General features: G+C 43.9%; 1 protein-coding gene across 14 annotated transcripts in view; it reads left to right on the top strand.

The window, feature by feature from the left end:
- The window catches only part of cacna1aa (calcium channel, voltage-dependent, P/Q type, alpha 1A subunit, a), an 85998-nt gene that overhangs the window by 33341 nt on the left and 30602 nt on the right, over positions 1–22055 (top strand). For 10 of the 14 annotated variants that reach the window (XM_084370781.1, XM_084370777.1, XM_084370782.1 and 7 more), the window contains exons 7-32: positions 425–528; positions 663–778; positions 1440–1484; positions 1623–1706; positions 2333–2539; positions 3339–3451; positions 3643–3755; positions 3849–3980; positions 4183–4255; positions 4489–4606; positions 4905–4972; positions 5087–5193; positions 8224–8274; positions 9638–9803; positions 10020–10654; positions 10744–11087; positions 11188–11323; positions 11408–11537; positions 12608–12667; positions 12793–12899; positions 17744–17843; positions 18158–18318; positions 18608–18748; positions 18841–19042; positions 19154–19318; positions 19743–19853. In XM_084370781.1, coding sequence (XP_084226907.1) covers positions 425–528; positions 663–778; positions 1440–1484; positions 1623–1706; positions 2333–2539; positions 3339–3451; positions 3643–3755; positions 3849–3980; positions 4183–4255; positions 4489–4606; positions 4905–4972; positions 5087–5193; positions 8224–8274; positions 9638–9803; positions 10020–10654; positions 10744–11087; positions 11188–11323; positions 11408–11537; positions 12608–12667; positions 12793–12899; positions 17744–17843; positions 18158–18318; positions 18608–18748; positions 18841–19042; positions 19154–19318; positions 19743–19853 — 3789 coding nt within the window. The remainder of the gene's footprint in view (positions 1–424; positions 529–662; positions 779–1439; positions 1485–1622; positions 1707–2332; positions 2540–3338; positions 3452–3642; positions 3756–3848; positions 3981–4182; positions 4256–4488; positions 4607–4904; positions 4973–5086; positions 5194–8223; positions 8275–9637; positions 9804–10019; positions 10655–10743; positions 11088–11187; positions 11324–11407; positions 11538–12607; positions 12668–12792; positions 12900–17743; positions 17844–18157; positions 18319–18607; positions 18749–18840; positions 19043–19153; positions 19319–19742; positions 19854–22055) is intronic. The other 4 variants (XM_084370776.1, XM_084370775.1, XM_084370772.1 and 1 more) reach the window with 2 other exon arrangements.

The raw sequence follows: 22055 nt of genomic DNA, 5'->3' as shown, positions 1-22055 counted from the left end.
TAGATTAATCGATTAAACCCCAAAGACTCTTCATTCGTTACATACATGACAAAGAAAAGCAGCAGATCCTCACATTTACGAAGCCGGAGCCAGCAAATATTTGATATTATCACTTGAAGTATGACTGAAGAGATTAATCACTTTTAAAAAATAATTAGCAACTGATTTTCTTTCGAACGACTTATCGCCGAATAAAGGTATCTTCTTTAGTGCGGAGGTGAACACATCCCTTAACTTTCAGCACAGACGGACCAAAACACATGCCGTCGAAGCTGCACAGTCGTCCCACTATGTAGGAATGTCTCAGGCATTGTGAGTCGTGGCTAATCTCCCGGTGCTCACTGCTAAGTCGTGCTTCTGTTATATCAAATTCAAAACCGAAGATTGATTACTCTGTCTGATGTCTGCGTGCGTGTGTTCACAGAGCAACGATGCCTCAGGGAGTGCATGGAACTGGATGTACTTCATCCCCCTCATCATCATCGGCTCCTTCTTCATGCTCAACCTGGTGCTGGGTGTGTTGTCAGGGTAAGTGTGTGTGTGCTTCTGACAAAGATGGCGCCAAGGTTATTTATTCCTATTTTTTATTTTTTTTTCCCATCTCTTAATCTTGACCAGATTTTTAAAAATTGATTGAATGTATTTACCGTGTGTCCCTGCAGGGAGTTTGCCAAAGAGAGAGAGCGTGTGGAGAACAGGAGCGAGTTCCTGAAGCTCAGAAGACAGCAGCAGATTGAAAGAGAGCTCAACGGTTATCTGGAGTGGATCTGCAAAGCTGGTTTGTGTAATATATTTTATGTGCGGTTGATGTTTTACACACAAAGAGACGTATGACCATAAAACATACTGTAAAAAATGCCTGCAGAATGTATGATAGTGCACATTTTGTCCTGAAGGTTTCAATAAACCTAATTCACCCGCTGTGGAGGTAAAGTATTGGTATAATTCTCCTCAGAACGTTACAAAACATACTTGAATCGTGGCCAGCGCACTCTGCACAGCCTCGATTTACATCGCCACGATTGAAGACGCTCGTTTGATGCTCGGACAGCGAAGACCTCGGTTCCCTCTCTCCCTCTTGTCTTCTGTTTCTGACCCGTCTGCTGAGGGCAGGAAAGATGCGGAGAAGATAAGAGGAACGGAGGGTTGGACGTTGGATGTTGGAAGGAGCGGATACAGGGGCAGATAGAAAGGACAGACCTTTGATCTTCCTTGAAAAGATAATCTACATAAAAACAAGGAAGCTTTAAAAAACAAAGGAGGGCGGACTGAGTAAAAAGCACAGGTGCAGGCCGAACACTTTGTTTCCAGTTTTAATTAAAGCGAGAAACGACAATTGATGGTAATAATGAGATTGATAGATGATGTGGAAGTCATCAAGGGTGAATTCAATGTGGCTGTATTCCCTATTAACATTTCTGCTTCTCTGTTTTTTGAAGAAGAGGTCATCTTGGCAGACGATGAAAACGAAAATGATTATGACGGTACGAACTTGCTGTTTTCTTTGCTCTGTGTTTGTGCATGCGTGGATGCGATTTCAAAAATTATACTCAAGCATATCAGTGTTGTTGTATTACAGATTAAAGACTCTTTTTTTTTTTTTTTTTTTTTTTTAATTACAGGCTCCCGTAGGAGAGCCACAAAGAACCACAAGAGCAAAGCTGAGCTTCTAAACCCAGAGGAAGGGGAGGGGGATCTGGCAGTAGGTAAGATACGCACTCTCTCTTTCATTACACACACACACACACACACACACACACACACACAAAGGTAAACCACAGGAACATACAGATGCTATCTTATCTTGCATATCAGCATTACCTGACCCTCCTCTCCTTCCCTCCCCCGTCCTTCGCTGCTCTACTCTTCTCTCCTCGTGTTACTTTCCCCCCACCTTCCTTTTCTCTAACCTACAGACTCCTCATGCAGGGCGGCTCTCCCTGTTTTCTCATAAGATTAAAAAATATCTCCATTGTAGTGATATTATTATTGTTATTTATATCTTCTAACTGGGACAGCACAATCTGCTCAGAAGAGCACAGATTATATGCTACTAAAACTGAATTATCCAGTTATCCATTTGCCTGTAGTGCCAGAAAATGCTTGTTAAACTCACTGGGAAATCTTAACAAGCCAGATGTTTCCACTAAATATCAGTTTCCTTGCTGGCCTTGACAGATATGCAAGGTTTGGGTAAATGAATTGCCTCACATGACGAATATATATCTTTTTTTTTACACTATTTTTTACATTACAATCCTAAATGTACACAAGCACTGTTCACCTCACTGTGAAGCTAACGATATACAATGTCACTTGCTTATCCCTCCAGGGTCACCATTTGCCCGTGCCAGCTTGAAGAGCTCCAAGCTCGAAGGATCGACTTTCAAGCGCCGGGAGCGACGGCTACGCTTCTTAATCCGACACGTTGTTAAGTCCCAGGCCTTCTACTGGACCGTACTGTGTCTGGTGGGCCTCAACACAATGTGTGTGGCAGTAGTGCACTACGACCAGCCGGAGCCACTCTCTGATTTTCTGAGTGAGTAGGAGGGACGGGGATACATGCATGCTTAGTGCGAGCATGCACAGATTATCTCTCCGCAAACGCACAAATACTCTCAGCACAGATTACTGGAAGGGTGTGGGTGAGCAAATTCTTAAGTAAATGTGACCGAATCCATGAAAGAGCTGACCCAAACAGTTAACACAAGCGCATCCACATGCACAATGTCCTTTACTTGCGCAGTCTCGTCTCTCTTTTTTACAGGCGCACATGGGGGAAACGTTAGGTTTAATGCAAGACACAGAGGCAGGCAGGATAAAAAACAAAAGGAGACCTTTATTAACTAAGCTGAAATCAACGACGCGCATTTGCATCTTTTCGTGTCTTTTCTTTGACGTTGTATTTGATGTGTACGTGCGAATAATTCGCCTCGCATTTGGTCTGAATGACCGGTAACACCGGAACAACACAGGCTTAAATACACAGGGACTTATTAACCAATGAAACACAGGCATATAGGTAAAACGGCGGGAAAAAGGAAAAGACAGGAAGTGAAAAGCAAAATATGACACATGAGGAGAGAGCCTCCAAAATAAAACAGGAAATACAACTAACAACGACGTTTCTGGATTGGGCCTATGTTTTATTCTCCACTCAAAACCGAAAGAAGGATTGTAATGCATTTAATACAGTTTGCTTTAATAAAAGACACTGCAAAATATCTTCCCCTTCTCACAGACATGGATGGATAGTTGGGAGCTTAATTTACAGACACGGCTTGAAGGACGCAGGAATCAATCGTCTCCTCTCCTCTTGTCCTCTTCCCTCTGTGTAGATTTTGCCGAATTCATCTTCCTGGGGATATTCTTGACGGAAATGATGGTAAAGATGTACGGCCTGGGCAAGCAGGCCTACCTCAACTCCTCCTTCAACTGCTTCGACTGCATTGTGAGTCCCACAGCACCGCACAAAGGCACAAATAAACACACACGCACACACTCGCAAGCAGGTGCAAACACTTACTTCACACCTATTAGACCTTGCAGACACGCGCAAACAAAAATGCATTAATGTTTCGCTGATGTGTGCACATTACCCGCTCATCGTGATGAATAACCACCTGCTTGTATCTGCATTAGGTGATATGTGGCAGCATATTTGAAGTTCTGTGGTCCATCATCCAGCCGGGCACATCGTTCGGCATCAGTGTGCTGCGAGCTCTCAGGTTATTGAGGATCTTCAAAGTCACCAAGTGAGTCTGCTGTGTTATAGTATTATTATTCCTCACATTCCTATCGTAATACTACACTCAATTAAACGCATGCTTTCCGTCTGTTTTCTTCAGGTACTGGGCATCTCTGCGCAACCTCGTCGTGTCTCTGCTCAACTCCATGAAGTCCATCATCAGCTTGCTCTTCCTGCTCTTCCTCTTCATAGTTGTCTTTGCCCTGCTGGGCATGCAGCTCTTCGGAGGACAGTCAGTGCTGTTTTCCTTTACCTCGGCCTCCTCCTCTCCTTTTTAATAGTCCTCATTTTGACTTTCTGCTAGGAGATTGGTTTCTGTTCATTGCCAGATTGGCTAATTCCTTTTTTTTTTGAAAGAGATACTGGTGTTTCTGCCCTCACACTCCTCTCTCCCATCTCTCTCTCTCTCCCATTCGACTCTTTTCCCCTGCTAGGTTTAATTTTGAAAATGGCACTCCTCCGACCAACTTCGATACCTTCCCCGCAGCAATAATGACAGTGTTCCAGGTGAGGAGAGGAGATGATGTGAAGGGGAGGAAGGGAGGGAGGGAGGGAGGGAGGCAGAGTGGTGGGACTGGATTAGGACTAAAGAGGATTTGCGCACGAGGAAGTGATAAAACATGTAGAACTCTACTTTTGAATTCCTAAATGTCATTAGTAAAAGGCATAATTCAACAAATCGCTACATGTGTTTGGAACGAACAAGGCCTCGTTTGAAATATTCTGTGTTGCTGCGCCAGATCCTGACCGGCGAGGACTGGAACATGGTGATGTACGACGGCATCAAATCTCAGGGCGGAGTCAACAAGGGCATGGCCTTCTCTGTCTTCTTCATTGTACTCACGCTTTTTGGCAACTGTATCCTTTAATGGTGGGAATGCAAAGATGCACACACGCACAGACAAAAGACACACACTGGAATTCAAGACGTTCACAGTTGCGGAGACCTCTTGTGTTTAACTGCCGAACTTATGAAATGAAGAATATTTGCATGTTCATTCATTCATTTTTAATGAGGGAGAAGGATTAGGTGCCATTTTAAGAGTTCGAATGCGGTAATTGTTCTTTTTTTTTGTTCAATTACTGCATGTGCATGCTGCATACGTGTGTACAAACAAACTCCCACATGCTGGATTTCCTCTAACTCCGGGTTCAGACACACTGCTGAACGTGTTCTTGGCCATCGCTGTGGACAATTTGGCCAATGCGCAGGAACTGACCAAGGTACGCCGCAGTCCAATCTGACTTGAAATCTCAGTATCTCGATCCTCCGCTCAATGGATTCCTTCCTTCCCACCTCATTCATCGCCTGCTTTTTGATTTCCTTCCTCTCTGCAGGATGAGCAGGAGGAAGAGGAGGCTGCCAGTCAGAAGATTGCCCTGCAGAAAGCCAAGGAGGTGGCTGAAGTCAGCCCACTGTCTGCTGCCAACCTCTCCATCGCAGCGTGAGTTCCTGTCTCTATTACTGTCGCGCTCTCGGGTTTTTGCATCCGTTTAAAACGTTTTCACACGTGGCAGGGATTTTAGGGTGGAACATTCACACGTATCTTTAAAGAAACTTACTCAGAATCGAAGAGTCGAGCCCTTGTGCAATGTTCAGTAACCTGGAGAACACAAAGAGTTTTTGGATTGAGGAAAGCTGTCAATAACCCTCTGTCGTCTGCTTATGTTTGGACCCTCAACACATCACTCATCAGTCTGACAACAGTGATGTTATTGCAAAGAGCAATGTGTTTATTATGTTATTTAAAAAGAATTATAATGCATAGTTTCTGTATATTTTCACCACATTTTCTCATCACACTGGTGTGAAACAGCTTTAATATGCTCATCCAGCCACACTGTTTATATTCTCATCAGTACTAGGTTTATTTAAAACATTGCCGTGCTTGGAATAAAGCATCATCCAGTTTTTCACATTCATAGGTCCACTCGCACGGATTTTTTTTTTAACTGATCAACTGAAATATGCGTCTACTTGCTTCTTTCTCCCTCTCTGTCAGCTTCTTCTTCTCCCTCTCTTCTTCTTTTTATTTCCCTTTCTCTTTGTCACACTCTTTTGTGCATACTAGAACACACACACACACACACACACACACACACACACACACACACACACACACACACACACAACCACAGACACACAGGCCACTGTTGGATTGATCTGGGCCAGCCCTCCTCCGGTCAGGAGAGTCAGAGTCTTTGATCTCTTTTCTCTGTATACACAGGGGTCTTTCCTTTCACTCCTGGTAAAGTTCACACACTCTCACTCATATAAAGACGCACACACACACACACACACACACACACACTGGCACACACATACCACACTGTGGTCTGTCCTAAAAAAGCACAGCAGGGGGGCTCAGGTCTTCTTAGAAATACCACACACACACCACATGTACACACAGTTCTGACCTTTACTGCTCTGATACATCAGCCTCTGCCCACTTCATATCACACACACACACACACACACACACACACACACATACACGCATACACACATTATTGCACATTGATGCATTGAACAAACATCCCCGAGAGTTAGAGCTCATCACATGTTCAACATTTCATGAATCACAGTTTCTCGTTCCTGTGTGTACTGTACTTCATCGTGCTGTGAACATTTGTGCGTCTGTGTAACGGTACATTTTATTCAGAGTCCTCTCCAGGTTTAATGTTTCTTTTTCAATACAATGCACATGTATCTGTGTATTTCTGTGTGTGTGCGTGTGTGTGTGTGTGTGTGGTGAGAGGGAGAGAGTGTGTTTTGGTTTTAATAGAAAAGCTACACTTGCGTAATCCAAATGTCCGACGCCTCTACATGTATGATCCTCTTGCACGTTAAATCTTGACAGGGTAGGGAAGAGTCAATCGTCAATCTTAGCTAACTGTCTTTCTTCAACTAAACGGCGTGTTGCAGTCGGGCTGCAGTGTGCATTACTTCCCACTGTATCAGTGTAAATCCAAATCCCTCAAAGGAAAGACATTGAAATTCCAATGGAGATAGTTTTTCCAAGCATGGATTTTAAACTTGGGGACATCAGTGGTGCATGAAGAATCTTTTAAGAAGATATTCTACGGTAGGTTCAGGAAGGAGGCTGCCGTGAAAGCTATAAAACCCATGGAAAACAGTCGTAAGGCTACAGAACACTAACTAGCACTGAGACGCAGTAACAAAACATTGCAGGAATACAGTAACGATTCAGTAAGAAAGGCTTTAATCACACAGCAGGTGAAGATGGTGTTGAAATTATGCTAAATGCTAAACTTTAGCATGCTCGATAGCAAATCATAACACGTTCTCGTTAGTTTTTTTTTAAATGTGGTGTAAGCTTCTGATTTACCATCATCAGCACAGGCTAACATTATGAGTACATCACATTTTTTATGTCTCCGCTATGTCAGCCGTGGCCGGAGGTATTATGTTTTTGGGTTGTCTGTCCATTCTTGTGAACGCGATATCTCAAGAATGCCTTGAGGGAAATGTATCAAATTTGGTAAAAGTGTCCACCATAACCAGAACATTTTTGGCCATAATTCAAGAATTAATACGATAATGACGATTAAAATGCTCTGGCATTATTCATTGCCACAGCTCAGGAACAGCAACTTGACTGGTGCATGGAGGCATACAACCGCGATGTGGTAATTCAAGTTAGTGTAATATTTTTCAATGTTCTCATCATGCATGGTAAACACAGGAGCATAATTTTTTGGAGGTAATACCTAAAGTGAGGCAATACCTCTGTAATGTAATGCAGTGTAACATTAAGAGGGATGTTATATAGAACAGAGGAGGTATTTCATAAAGGACTGTTATACTAAAGACAGAGAAAGGCGAAATATAAACACTGGTGGACAACGAGGGAAGGGAAATAATTTGTGGAACAAAAATGTTATTTACTGGAAAAAGATAGCCAGAAAGATTTACATTTCAAAGTAAAGATATTGTACAAACAAATAGGAACATCAGAGATACCTCCAGGAGTTGAGGAACACATTGTAAAAGATACAAAGAACGATCGGGACCGAGCAGCAGTAATAATGCAGGGTACGTGAGTGATGCAAGAAAGATGAAATTTGTGAGATAGCTAAAAGGAAGACAGAGAAAAATAAATAAATCGTTTTAGATTCACGGGTGGAACAAACTGCAGAGGTGAGTGTGTGAGAACGTCTGGTGTCATGTGTTTGTATGTGTGAAGGGTTGCATTCCAAAATACTGAATCTTTTTGGCAAAAAAAATAAATAAATAAAAATGTAAAAACCTTGACATTTTGCTCAGTTTTTGCATTTCAGGAACATTTTTTTTCTTCTTATAGTAATTCAGTTTTCACGGGCTGTTTTATTGATTGACCATTTTTTGGGGTGGACTGATTTTTAAATGGTGGAGAGGTAAAAGCTCATTTTGGAATGAAATCCTCCTGCTGTTCTTTCGTGCCATCTCACTCACCAGCTGTTTCCCTCCTCAGCAACAAAGTACACAGTGAGTGTCACAACGCTACCGACCCCTTTCTGGACTGGTATTTATTTATTTGTTTATTCATTTCTGAATCCCTTCTGTTGATTGACTTTACAACCATTCCTTGCTTTCTCTTGTGTTTTAGAACACCATCCTTTCCTTGTCCTTTTGTTTCAAACTTTTTTATAAAGTACATACTTGCCTTTCTGTTGGCTTATTTTGAAGAGTTTGTTTTCTGTTGCCGTTACCTCGCAGTACGGCTGTTGCTTTCCTGTGGTTGACTATTGGCCCTGGGAGGAAAAAGGGAGTTAAAGTTGATTACTGGTGGAAGTTTTGGAGGGTAAAGGCCCTTTCAGACACAACGCGATTTGAGCTGCAGTCGCCTCAGCATACAACTGACTGTATCGGGAGGCCGCAGATGACAAAGCAAAATAGGCGGAGTTTTCAAAACTTCTAGCGGGACTATGTCGTCCTGTTGTCGCCAGCAACGAAGATGAATCTGTCCTGTAATAAGAAGCATGCACTAGCATTAGCTCTTTTTGTCATATACACAATACATGTTGCTTGCTAACAAGCTGTTAAAACACGCCTGGTATGCCTACATGGTTGGCATATCAAGATAGGGCATTCCTACTGAGGTCTTGATGCAAGTGCAAACTTGTGTTGTATAATTCAAGACACACACAATATTAGCTTTTCCTCCATTTTCCCTTCCATGCCTGGTTGCCTGGCTCATTTCTTTTGGCAACATCTGTATTCGTCACAGCCTGCCACGCCCCAAAGTTGTGAGCTTGTCAAGCTGTGCACACGCTTTGCTCAAATCCAGTGAAAAGCTGTCAGGGTACGATGCAAGCCATTGGAAAAAAATGGGTTTCAAAGCACAGTGGTGCCATTGCTGCGTTGTGTCTGAAAGGGACTTAAGAAAGGTGGTGGTCACTGACAGTTTTTGGGTGTCACTTTGCCATCTGTTCTGTTCAAACGATGGGGTTTTGGGGGTGCCATTTTGGCCTTTTGTCCTCCACAAATCTCATTGATTAAATTGTGTATACTTTTTTTGATAGTTTTTCTAGGTTAATTATAGATTATTACATCCAATTCTGACCTTGCCTCCATTTTGTGTCCCCACATGGCTTACCAAATTCGGGCTGTGCTGCCCGGTGCTTTGGCAAGCTGTGTAGACACCCAGAGCCTTGTTTTGTTGAGCTGCCTTGTTCTATAGGTCCAGCCAAATAAGCCTTTAAATGTCTGTGGCCCCCAGTGTGTCTTTATGTCCTGGCTATTTTATGTATTTATATTTTTGGTGTTGGTTTTCACCTCATTCTCATGGCTTTGTGTGTACATTTGCAGAGCGGTACATATCTTTAAACAGGTATTTAATGCTGTCAATACCCTCCTCTCTCTCTCCACCCTGCTTCCTTTTGCAGTAAGGAGCAGCAGAAGAACCATAAAGGGATCAATAAGTCAGTGTGGGAACAGCGTACCAAGGAGCTGAGGAGGCAGACCCTGGTGTCCAGCCGCGAGGCCCTCTATAATGAGCTGGACCCTGACGACCGCTGGAAGGCAAGGACAGGGAGGGAGGAGCACAACAATGTAAAGGACAAGGCAAACAAAGGCCTCTAGACTTGTGCTATCAGTATACACAAGTGATGGCGATGACGATAATGATGATGATGATGACTTATGTTGGCATGTTGCTTGCCTGAGAAATGTTAGAGAGAAATGTTGCCAGTTTTTGTCTAGCTAGAAAGAATTATAACGTTATATCCTCTTCTTGTCCATACCTTCTGTCCTGTCTTTACCTTGCAGGTGAACTATTCACGTCACATCCGTCCAGACATGAAGACCCACCTGGATCGACCCTTGGTGGTTGACCCCCACGAGAACCGCAACAACAACACCAACAAGACTACCGCAAACAATTCAGACCTTTGCTATAGCCAGCACCATCCGGCCGATGAGCTCCACAGACAAACGCGTCTACACGAACCCGGTGGCCAAGTAGGAAGTGGTGGTGGCGGAGGAGGCTCGGGTCCAGTCAGGCCTCCCATGGAGCGGGGCGAGTCCACAGAGAGCAGGCGGAGCCGCAAAGGAGAGCACCACCACCACAGCTCGCACGTCCGATTGGATGCCACGGTCATCCCTGGGCCGGGCTCGGAGGAGAGGCCGTCCAGGCGCCACCACCACACCCGAAGTGGCAGCCGAGGGGGAGGCCAGTCAGAGCACAGGAAGCCCAGGTCACAGCGCAAATGTGCAGAAGATGGCGAGGATGGCGGAGGAGGGGCTGGAAAGACAGGGAGACATAAGAGCAAAGGGGTTGACGGAGGTGGAGAAGGGGGAGAGCAGGAGGGAGCTGGCGATGGCGGAGAGAGGAGGCCAAGAAGAAGTCGCCATGGCAATCAAACGGATGGCGAGGGGAAGAGGATGTGCCAGCACAGAAGGAAGTAAGTCCATTGCACATGACTGTAGAAATAATGCACATCAACATTCTTTTTCCTATCACCAATCGCTTGTTCTGACTCCCTCTCTCTAGGGATTGCAGTGTCCCCAACCTCTCTACCACAAGACCCATCCAGAAGACCCTCTCCAGGCAGGACAGCCAGTACAGTGAGGACATGGACAACCTCATGAATACTAAACTGGTCTCTGGCTCTACCAGCGAGATCCACCCTAATCCAGTTGCCAACCACACTCCGGCCCCTGCCTACGGATCTGCCCTCCATCTTGCTAACAGTGGCACTCACGGGAGCTTGGTCACATTAGATAGCTACGGGAGTATCGCACATCACCGTGCCAACAGTGTCATCAGGCTGCCCCACCCTGACTACACAGCTGTAGACATGCCAATTTTTCCATCCACTAATGCCATACTGCAGGGTAAGGAAAGAATGAATATACGTTGTTTTTCCTCTATCATCTGTTTTCTTCAATAACAAACTTTAATTTCTCCCCATCTTTCGCTCCCTCTTTAATCCAGTCAATAAGAATGCCAACACGGAGCCTCTGCCAGCGAAGGAGGATAAGGACGATGACGATGATGAGAAGGGAGGTGAAGGAGGACCCAGGCCCATGCCTCCCTTCAGCTCCATGTTCATCCTGTCCACCACCAACCCGTAAGTGGGATGGTTACACATGCATACACACACTCGTCTACACTATATGACAGGGGAAAAAAAGAAGTCTTTGTTTGCTCCTAGGTTTCGGCGGGCGTGTCACTACATCTGCACTCTGCGTTATTTCGAGATGTGTATCCTGCTGGTCATCGCCATGAGCAGTATTGCCCTTGCCGCCGAAGACCCTGTCTGGCCCGAATCCCCTCGCAACAACGTAAGAACGTCGACATGCATTCATGCACCATTGCTTTTGTCGCATGAAATATTTTGTGTATACATGATATTACAATGCTCTTTGTTTTTATTTAACATGCCTGTTGCTTTTTACCTCACCATTTGTTGGTGGAAGATTTAAAGGAATAGTTGACATCATCAACGGCAGAGTGCCACTGGTGTGGGAGGAAGGCATGGATCCATGCACTCTGATGTCAATCATCTAATAGACGAAAAGCTGACCCCATGAAAGAAGCAGAAATGCATCAGTGAATGTTAACAGAAAATACAGAACTGGCTACCTTTAGGGATATAAATAGATGGTTAATGCAAAGGGAAAATTATAATAATAAAAATAAATAGATAAAGAAGTTTATAAACAAAAACATGAATAGATAAAGTGTAAAATTAAATAGGAAAGTAAATACATTACAAAGGCAAATAAATGCATGGGCAAACTAAAACAGGAATATCAAATTATCTTTATATTATTTTTGTGCATTTCAGGTGCAATATGTACGAATTGGCCACCTTCACAAAATTTGTACCGCAGACAAAGAGGAGGCTGCATATCACCAGAGAAACTCCTCACTGCTGACTGTAGCTGGTTAGCCCAATTAGCAGTGCAGCTAGCGATCCTATTAGCTGACTTCCTATTAGCTCGGAGCACTTCTTTGACATAATGTCAAACTTCTGTCGATTATTTTAGTTAAAATTCCTACTTATTGCACCTTTAATGGCATATAAATGTATTTATTGATCTACTCATGTATTTCTTTATTTGTTTTTTTGATTTTGGTCCTCCATACTGCTTCAGCCATGTGTACTTAGATATTTGATACAATCTTTTTTCAGTTTTTAATTGTGAAATGAACGGCTTAATATACCATATGAACAATAATATCATAAAATGATATTGAACTTTCATTTGAATATAATATTAAGATAAAAATAAAAAAATAAATTGCACCATAATGTAGAATTACTGGTCGACACTGTACGCATCCATCTTGTCACTGTCTGCACTGGCTGGATGCAGAAGCAGATCATTTCCTCTTTCTCTCCCTGCAGGTTCTACGCTATTTTGACTATGTGTTCACAGGAGTGTTCACATTTGAGATGCTGATAAAGGTAAGGCAAGAATCAACAACTTCCTCCATCAGTGTTGAGAAACCAAGCCCAAATGAGGACTTGACAATTTTCATTGCCAGTCATCTCTTTTCCACCGCATCACCCTCTTCTCTCTTCTCCTGCAGATGGTAGATCTGGGGTTGGTCTTGCACCAGGGCTCTTATTTCCGGGACTTGTGGAACATCCTTGACTTTATAGTGGTTAGTGGTGCTCTGGTGGCCTTCGCCTTCACGTAAGTCTCCCTTCTGCCTCCCGCTGTCCTCCCCTCTCTTCCCCACGTTGCTCCTCCTCCTCTCCTGTCTGTCTACTGCCTCACTGGCACCTTGGAGTACAGCATCCCCTGTTCTGCTTAAATCACCTTTGGCTCGATTCGAGCCCTCTCTACCTTTTCTTTCTCTTCCTCTCTCTTCCGTTCGTTCATTCTCTCTTACACATTTTCTCTCACTCACCTCTATTCTCCTGCATTAAACTTATTCCTACCTGTGCTTTTAAATGGCCAATCTCATCTAAGTTGGCCATTTCCCCTGCCTCTCATTCAACATTGCCCCAAACAGTCCTGCCATTTTTAAGCCCCTTCACCAACCGCTTATACCCCAACATGTTAAAAAATAGTATCCCAGCATTCCCTTCCTATCCACCTCCTCTTCCCACTGTGAGAGGTGAGGCCCACCCTTTGCACCTGTAACCCTTTAGTGCCTAGGGCGTTCTATAGTTAACAGCCCATGCAAAGCCAGACCAGGCCGTGCTGTGCTGGCTCCCAAAAATCTCCACACCCTTCTCCACGTCAACGCAGGTACTTTAAACCCTCCTTGATCTGCATGACTGTGAGGATACAATACAGTGCATAACTGGGTAAAGTTTATGAGCACTATGCTGGGTACAAAGCATGAATTCTAAGTTTTGGGATTTGCTGTCATGCTTTTGCATGGGTGGGGAGAATATGAAGAGAAGCAGACCTTTGGGACTGCAGTCATGCTAAATGTAATGTGGTCTTGCTATAGTTCGAGTACATACAGCACAATAATGAAATAAGAATTAGTTCTTTTTTTCTGCTTTGTAGCATAAAAGGACTAAACTCAGTTCCATTTTACAACCCTGGTGTTGTAAAATGACAAATAAATTAACATTTACCTTAAGTATAGTAATGCTGTATCCTCCAACACAAATCCTCTCACAGGTCAGCTGCAGAAATGAAAGGTTGTGCACGATACTGTTTTTATGACTTTAAAATACCAATCTGTGTTTTCAGGAAACAACCACATCTGGAAACACACGTCCCGTAAATATTTAGTTTTTGTGCTCTTGTGTGTGGGTTACTTCTGCGTGGGAAAGGTGGGGGTTAAACTAGCAGAACTGACAGATACGTGAAGATATTCTGGCCATTGGATGTTGTTTATCCTATAAATGCATTATGAGTATGAGTACACAGTGTGAGCTTAGCACAATTGTAGCTTGCTGTAAATGTCAACATTAAAGGCGCACTATGTAGTTTTGGAGAAGAAATTTTAATCAGAAGAGAAAGATTTTTTATGCTGAAACAAACTACATAAACAAACTCTGTTTGTTTTCATGCCTGAGTAAACTGAATAAACAAACTGTCATACTGTTTTACTTTGTTTATATGTGGTGGGACCTGCCACCTTTTCTAGCTTCAAACAGTGTTCTGGGAACCTTATTGTCCTCTGAGAACAGCGTGTTTATTCAGTTATGGAAAAGATAAATGTGTCTGAGTTTGTATTATTATCTCATTAATATTGTAAATATTAAGTTTGAATTTCCTCTCCAGAACGACATACTGTCCTTTAATCGGCCTATTGAAATCTATTCTATTAACCATTTAAAAAGATATTTACTTACCATTTATGATATTCTCTGTATTTCGGTCATGAATGTTTGCGGTTTTTGCAGTCCTCTGAAATCATGTCCAAACACTCCATCAGGCAAAAATGATGAATAAAACGTAACCAGTAGTTTGCACAGTAGTACAGTGTTATGGATCGCAGACCAGCTTAAGGATGAGAAATTGCTTTTCCTATAAAGAAAAGATGAACTTGGCAGGTGCTCCAGGGTTCTAGTGGTGGTGCCCCATCTATGAGACCGGCTTTTGCTCCGGTCATTTCTCTACGTTTTATATGTGTGTTTTTCCACTAACACTCTTCCTCCTATCTGTAACTGATGTGGTACACATGAACCTGTCTGTGTTTCTTGTTGTGTGTATATATCTATGTGTCTCTGTCCTTAACGCTGTGTCCTCTTAACTCTCCTTGTTACATTCTTATATGTGTCTGTATGTCCTCTCTCTCTCTGACTAAGTCTATACCTCCCCGGGAAATGTTAGCTATGGACTAACGAATAGATGGATACATGTTAAAAATGAATTAAAAGGACTTAACAAAAGCATGTAATCACAGACAAATTTAAAAAATATCAGAGCTTACAAAAACAACACAGCTGCTTCACATATTTAAAGCGATTTTTTACATGAATGTAATAAACCTGAGCCAATTCTGGCTTATACAGTATGTTAACATAAAGACGAACTCACAAAGCAATCAATTGAGCCAGTTGAACCAGTTAAGTCAGATTTAACTACGATATGGGGTTAACATCACTAATGGCTGATGTGGAGATCCGAACCAGTCAGAACAGACTCGCACACATCTAGATAGTGCCTTGATTCAATTGGTGGAAATCAAAGCACTCCAGAAAGGCTCAGCAGCATCATTGGAGATGTTTATCGCTCCTTTAATCCAATTAGTCTGGTCTGAGGGCTGCTGGTGTCTTGGACCGCTTTTGCCCTGGACCTGCACATTCCTGCAGCCGGAATTGAGCTTCCTGTCATAGAGACACCTGCAGGATATCTTACCGAGTTTGGTTAGCTTAGAGATATACCTTTGAGATTCAATTCATTTAATAAACAATCGTTAGTCACTCCCAGATGGAGCGTCTCGCCCGTAACCCCATCACTGAAATGTCAGAGATGAAGGCAGTAGTTTAATGCTGTGTTCTAGTCACACTTTTTGTCTAGATTATAAGTGTACGTGCGTTTTTGTGCATGTGTGTTAGTCTTGGTAACAGTAGTCTATGGGCGGGAGGGTTGATTTAATAAAAAGCAGGCCTTGTGTTCTCTCTTTTTCTCTCTCTGTCTCTCATATGGATGTTCTCCTCTCGGGAAAAAAATCCCTCTTCTCTCTGTGTCCCATTCGGTGTCTTTCTCCCACCCTTTTGTCTTTTTTTGTCTCTCTCTCTCCCGCTTTGTCTCGCTGTGTCTCACCCCTCTCTCATTTCTCCGTTCGGACCACCAACAGCGGCGGCGGGTAAAGTTCTCTCTCTTTTTCCTCCTCATTTTCTCCCTCTGCACTCTTCAGCGCCTGTTCTTCTGATCACACATCTCTTTCCTCATCATCCATCCGTCACCACAGTTGAACTTCTGTACTTGTCTTATTCTTCCCCTTCTCTGCCATTGTTCACCATGGAACAGCTCTGTCTGAAACACGACTAAACCTCAACTTCAGGTGTTCAGCCCAACCAAATAGACGCCATCTGACATTTTGTGCTAATTACAGGTTAATTACAGAAAATGTCCACCAAAGACAGATGAAAACGTGACTAAACAAAATACGCAGAGACACAACTAAGCGCACTGAAAAGAAAAACAAAACAAAACCTAGAAAAGGTTCACACACACACACACACACACACCAATACACACATGTACTCACCAAGTCTACCCGCACACAACCACCAGCCGTCTGCCATCTGGTATAACAGCTGTAAGACAAAGGCAGATGTGCATACAGATGCCTTCTCCCCTCAGGATCACTGTCAGTGACCTTTGACCTTAATGTCTTCAATTTAGAGGAATCAGGAAAGAGAGGTAAACTACCAGAAAGTTTCCCATGATAGAGAAATTAACCATTATTTAAGTAAACACTTTGCCTTTAAAGCATCACTTAACTCCTGTATTGTCATATATAGAATCTCATTAGATATTTGCTGTAGTTTGGTACATAGGCTCACTTGTAGTTTCTAATCCTCGGTTTTTATCTTTGAAGTGAGTTCAGTGCGACTGCAACAAAGATTTTTTTGTTCCCCACACATGCACCTAAACACATCAGCGACAAGATACAAGAAGGAGGTTTGGCTCAGCATTTCAATCAGGAAATGCTCGCTAAAATATCTTTGTCTTTTGCCGTGACGGCCTACAAGACAAGATTCCATGCTGTTCGAACAATGCCGTGAAACCAGCTTATCCTAGTCGTAGTTTAGAGTTGATAGAGATTCACTGGTTGAGTCATCAGAAGAGAGAGTTTGGCTGTTTTTACTACTCTTACACACATTGTGACACGACCAAATTGTGAGTTGTGTTTTTTTAAGGAGTCAGAGAAACTATGAAATGTCGAGCATTGTGTGAAGAGGAGAGCACTTTACTGTATGTAACCAATCTAACAAGGCTTCCTACAGTCAGCTGCTGAGAGAAAAATACGGGGTTGTTTATGTCTCGCTGAGACCACGACTAAACTCTCTCTGCAAATGCCTCTGTGTAGATTAGAGTTCTCCATCACTCAAACTGCTGCTTAAAGGAGGAAATATTGCAGCATGGAAAGCAAGGTTTCAATGCAGCATGAAAATATTTCACCATTAGCTGGGCATGTGCAAGCCGAGGCTCTAGCCGTCTTTGTAAAGCATTGAAATACATTGCAAAGTACGAAGCGAGTGTAGCTACTATATAGCAACCAGACAGGAATGACGTCAGTTGTTCCCGTAGCATGTACTGTAGTCGTACAATACCACCTAACTCTAGCATGTAGCTACAATGCTAACCTCGCACTTAGACCTAAGGCTAAAGTGTAATAAATAGCAACGCTGCATGTGTTGCTATGTGTTTTAACCCAGACGCAGTTACTCATTTTGAGTTAACTCGGACACAACTCCCATCAAGGAATGGCTGATCAGTGCCATTTTGGAACCCAGAGGACTAAGCCTGTTGTATCCACCTGAACCTGCTGACTCTATCTATTTGTATGCGTGTGTGTGTGTGTGTCTGTTTCTGTGTGGCTGAATGTTAACATATAGGGGGAGCAGCAAGGGAAAAGACATCAGCACTATCAAGTCCCTGAGGGTGCTGAGAGTGTTACGACCCCTGAAGACTATTAAACGTCTTCCCAAACTCAAGGTACGTCTATGTAGAACATGTGTGACCTCAGATTATAGTTACCTTTAGTTTTCTAGAAGCACGGGAGACGTGACATCAAAATAAAGGTTTAGCATCAACTGTCACTCCTCGCTGTTCATTTTTGCGTCTATTCACACTGAAAACAACATCGAAACTGTATCTCAGACGTTTTCCAGTTGTTTCATCCGCTACCAGACCGCAGCAGTTGCACTCGCCGCCACATTCAAGACCAAAACACACGATTAATTTCGACCCAGCGTATTTCTTTCACACAATAACCCTTTCCCTCTGTTGTTCACTTTCTCGGCCCTCAGGCTGTGTTCGACTGCGTGGTGAACTCTCTGAAGAATGTGCTGAACATCCTCATCGTCTACTTACTCTTCATGTTCATCTTCGCTGTGGTGGCTGTGCAGCTCTTCAAGGGGCGCTTCTTTTTCTGCACTGATGAGTCCAAAGAGTTTGAGCGCGACTGCAGGTCAGGAAGTACCCCGACTATAGACAGTATACCCAGAATGGTGGAAATGTTCTGGTCACCCTCTTGAACGCCCGGTCTTAAATGACCCAGTCTCAGTTTAACAAGCTAGTGAGCGGGTAGAAATCTCTATATGGCAAAAACAACACTATATTAATTCACCATCCGCATCAAACATTTCTGAAAACATCAGCAAAGGTGTCACAACGCAATGTCTTCTTGTGAACACAGTCAACGTGACTCAATCTTGAAGGCAACAGTTACGCTGATGATGTGTTATATTTGACTTCAGGGGCGAGTACCTGGTGTATGAACGTGATAACGAAGTGAAGGCGCAGAAGCGGGAGTGGAAGAAGTACGATTTCCACTACGACAACGTGGCTTGGGCCCTACTCACCCTCTTCACTGTGTCCACGGGAGAGGGGTGGCCGCAGTGAGTATACCCGAACATGCGCAGTCACATTCAGCACACGAGCTTTCTCCCAACTTCTAACCGTCCCCCCGTTCACTCCTCTTCCTCCGCAGGGTGCTGAAGCATTCAGTGGATGCGACCTATGAGAACCAGGGCCCGAGCCCGGGGTACCGGATGGAGATGTCCATCTTTTACGTGGTGTACTTCGTGGTCTTCCCCTTCTTCTTCGTCAACATCTTCGTGGCTCTCATCATCATCACCTTCCAGGAACAAGGAGACAAGATGATGGAGGACTACAGTTTAGAAAAGAACGAGGTGAGGAGGGATTAAGAGGATGACCGGGAAACAGGAAGAGGGTGGATTAGCGAGAGGGGAGGAGGGAAGATCGGAGCAGATAAGAACAAATTGTGTGTGTCTTTTCTGCAGAGAGCCTGTATAGACTTTGCCATCAACGCCAGGCCCCTGACACGCCACATGCCTCAGAACAAGCTGAGCTTCCAATACCGCATGTGGGAGTTCGTGGTGTCGCCGCCGTTTGAGTATACTATCATGGCGATGATCGCGCTCAACACGGTTGTGCTGATGATGAAGGTAAAAAGTCTACATGCTACAGACATGGAAACAGCCGTGCACGTTTTAACATGAACAGACATCAACAGAACAGAACAACATTAACTACTGACTGCTGAAGCTAACGTCTCTCTCTCTTTGTATTTTCGTCTCTAAATCTCTCTAATGTCTGACTCTCCATTGGATGAGTTGTGTGTCCTTTCATGTGTCTTCATACGCACCTCCTTTCTGTCCCTGGCGCTGTGTGTGTGTGTGTGTGTGTGTGTGTGTGTGTGTGTGTGTGTGCGTGTGTGTGTGCGTGTGTGTGTTCACATCAATGCACGCTCATTTGCGTGTATGGCAATCAATTTCTCTGGTGTGTGTACACTGCTTTTGTTGGTATGAATGTGTGCGCTGCCTGTGTGTGTGTGTGTGTGTGTGTGTGTGTGTGTGTGATTGTTTATAGTATGACGGAGCTTCTGATACCTATGAAGACGTGTTAGCCAACCTGAACATAGTGTTTACCTCCCTCTTCTCCATGGAGTGTGTACTCAAGATCATCGCCTTTGGAGCACTGGTGAGTGTGTGTGTGTGTGTGTGTGTGTGTGCTCTACTGTGTCTTTGAATAAAGTGCTGAAAATGTGTTATTATGACAGCGCACCTCTGTGTCCACGTAGATTGTTAATAGTTAGCAGGCGGCCCTAAGAGGCTGCAGCCACTGCCTATAAAAACTGTGTTCAAGTAGTTGTTTCTTGACAGGCTAATGCTACAAGCTATCGTGTTTCTGACATTTTAGAAGCTTCACAGCGGTTTTTGGCAAATGTAAACACTCATGGGATCACATTTTGTAGCATCCTTGCAAAGAGTAAAGTTTGAATTTCTAATCAGGGGAAATATTGTCCATATCATGGCATCAAAGATGGCCTCCTACCCCCAGATTCCATCGGGCCCGCCTCTGCCGCGTTCAGGCCGCAGTACAACCGCAATACGACCACAATACGACCGCCATAGCTTGTGGGCCACCGGCTGCGTCACGGCACATTTTAGCTGCGTCCCAGAAGCAGCTCTGTCATTCTGCAGGAAGCCAGACAGCAAAACGGCTGTTCAGACTCTGGATCCAAACTAAAAATAGACAAACAGCAAAACAATTCAACTACGTAGCCTACACAGCCATTGTAGAAGCACAAAAATCAAGGAGAAATGATGACGTAAACACAATCTGAGCAAGTCAGCAACATCAGGCAGGCGTGCTCCGCCTCTGAAACGCTCCCGGTGGGATACGAAGCTGCGTGGAGGGTGGAACAAAACAGCGCTACTCACGCCAGGTGAAGAGAAATTCCCAAAGGAATCAAGGGGTAGGAGACAAAATGCAGTGAAAGCCTGGGAACCTAATGAGACAAACACTCCTGAAAGATGTTTAAAACAAAACAACGACAAGTGACCACACCTTAAATTCGGTGTAGATCCGCTGCATCCTGCCTGAAATCCACCTCACCTTACAGCCCAGGAGATGCCGTTGTGTTTTTCTGTAATCACAATAGCAAACAGGGGAGTTTTTTGGTGAGACTCCATATGCCTTCATGCCTGATAACCAAGATAGCGCGCCAAACGAGACTAAGACGCAGTAAACAATGAATTCACTAAATGAAATGTCGCTCCGTTTCATGCCGTGGTGGTGCGTTTTCTCTCCGCAGGCCCCATCCGCTGTTTTGTTACTCTGGGACACATTGTCTGTCTTGCATTACTGCCTATATTGTTAAGAAGAAACTGCGGGGGAATAATGAGCTGTTATAGGTTTTTTTTTTTAAAAAGATGCGAGACGCAGGAAACTTCCAGAAGTCGGCAGCAAAGTGTGCAGTCATCAGAGCCGCAGAGGAAGGCAGAGGGAGGGAGGCAGGCGAGGAATAAACGGATACAGGAGATAATTTAAGGATGAATGTTGGGAGGAGATATAGGACAGAGTGGGGTCGGTAATACAGCAATTAGAAGAGTGAGCAGAGGTGAATGACAGATGGGCGGTACAACGCGAGAGGCAAAGATTACAGAGAGGGTGGAGATTAGGCAGGATAGGATTTGAAACTTGCACAATCATACACACAAATAAAAAAGACCGGGCCTCAGAGACGTCTGTGTGTGTGTGTGTTTGTCAAGGTGGTTTATTTTAATAGCCACCTCCCTTGCTCTCCTCCTTTCCCTCCACTTGTCTAATGCACAGTTTGGCTGCAGGGGATATGTAGGAGAGCGATGGAAGCAGACCTCGATCGTCGGCTCCACTCTCCCTGCCTCTCTTCGAGTCTCTCTGCTTTTAAAGCACGAATTCCAACATCTGTAATTTTGTATATCTGTGGGTACGCTTTCTGCGGATGCACCGATGGAGTTTATTAATTACACACAGGAGAGGGATGCGATGTCGGGGCTCTGTGTTGGTTTGGTTTATGATGTCCGGTGATGTATAGTATGTGATGTTTGATGGCCGGTGTAGTGTTCTGATGCGGTACAAGTTGTCCCCAGCTTGTCCACTGGCATCCATCCAACATGCCGTCACCGATGGTCCATTTGTCTCATCTAATTTCTTCCCTGTTCCTGTCCGACACTGACATGTCTTTTTTTTCCCCCCACTCTCGTTCCCTTTCTCTTTCTGTCTGACTTTTATTCTCTCTCTGTCTTTGCTTTTTGTTCCTCTCCGTTCCTCTCATTCTCTGTCTGCATTTCACTTTTTTTTTAAATTTTAACATCACTTCAATCCTACCCCATCTCGCTACTTTAATGTGGCACGTCA

Source organism: Pagrus pagrus, assembly GCF_965226575.1.
Source record: "Pagrus pagrus genome assembly, chromosome: 13".
NCBI classification, from domain to species: Eukaryota; Metazoa; Chordata; class Actinopteri; order Spariformes; family Sparidae; genus Pagrus; species Pagrus pagrus.
The sequence above is the reverse complement of the archived record's forward strand: the minus strand, read 5'-3'. Positions and strand labels throughout refer to the sequence as shown.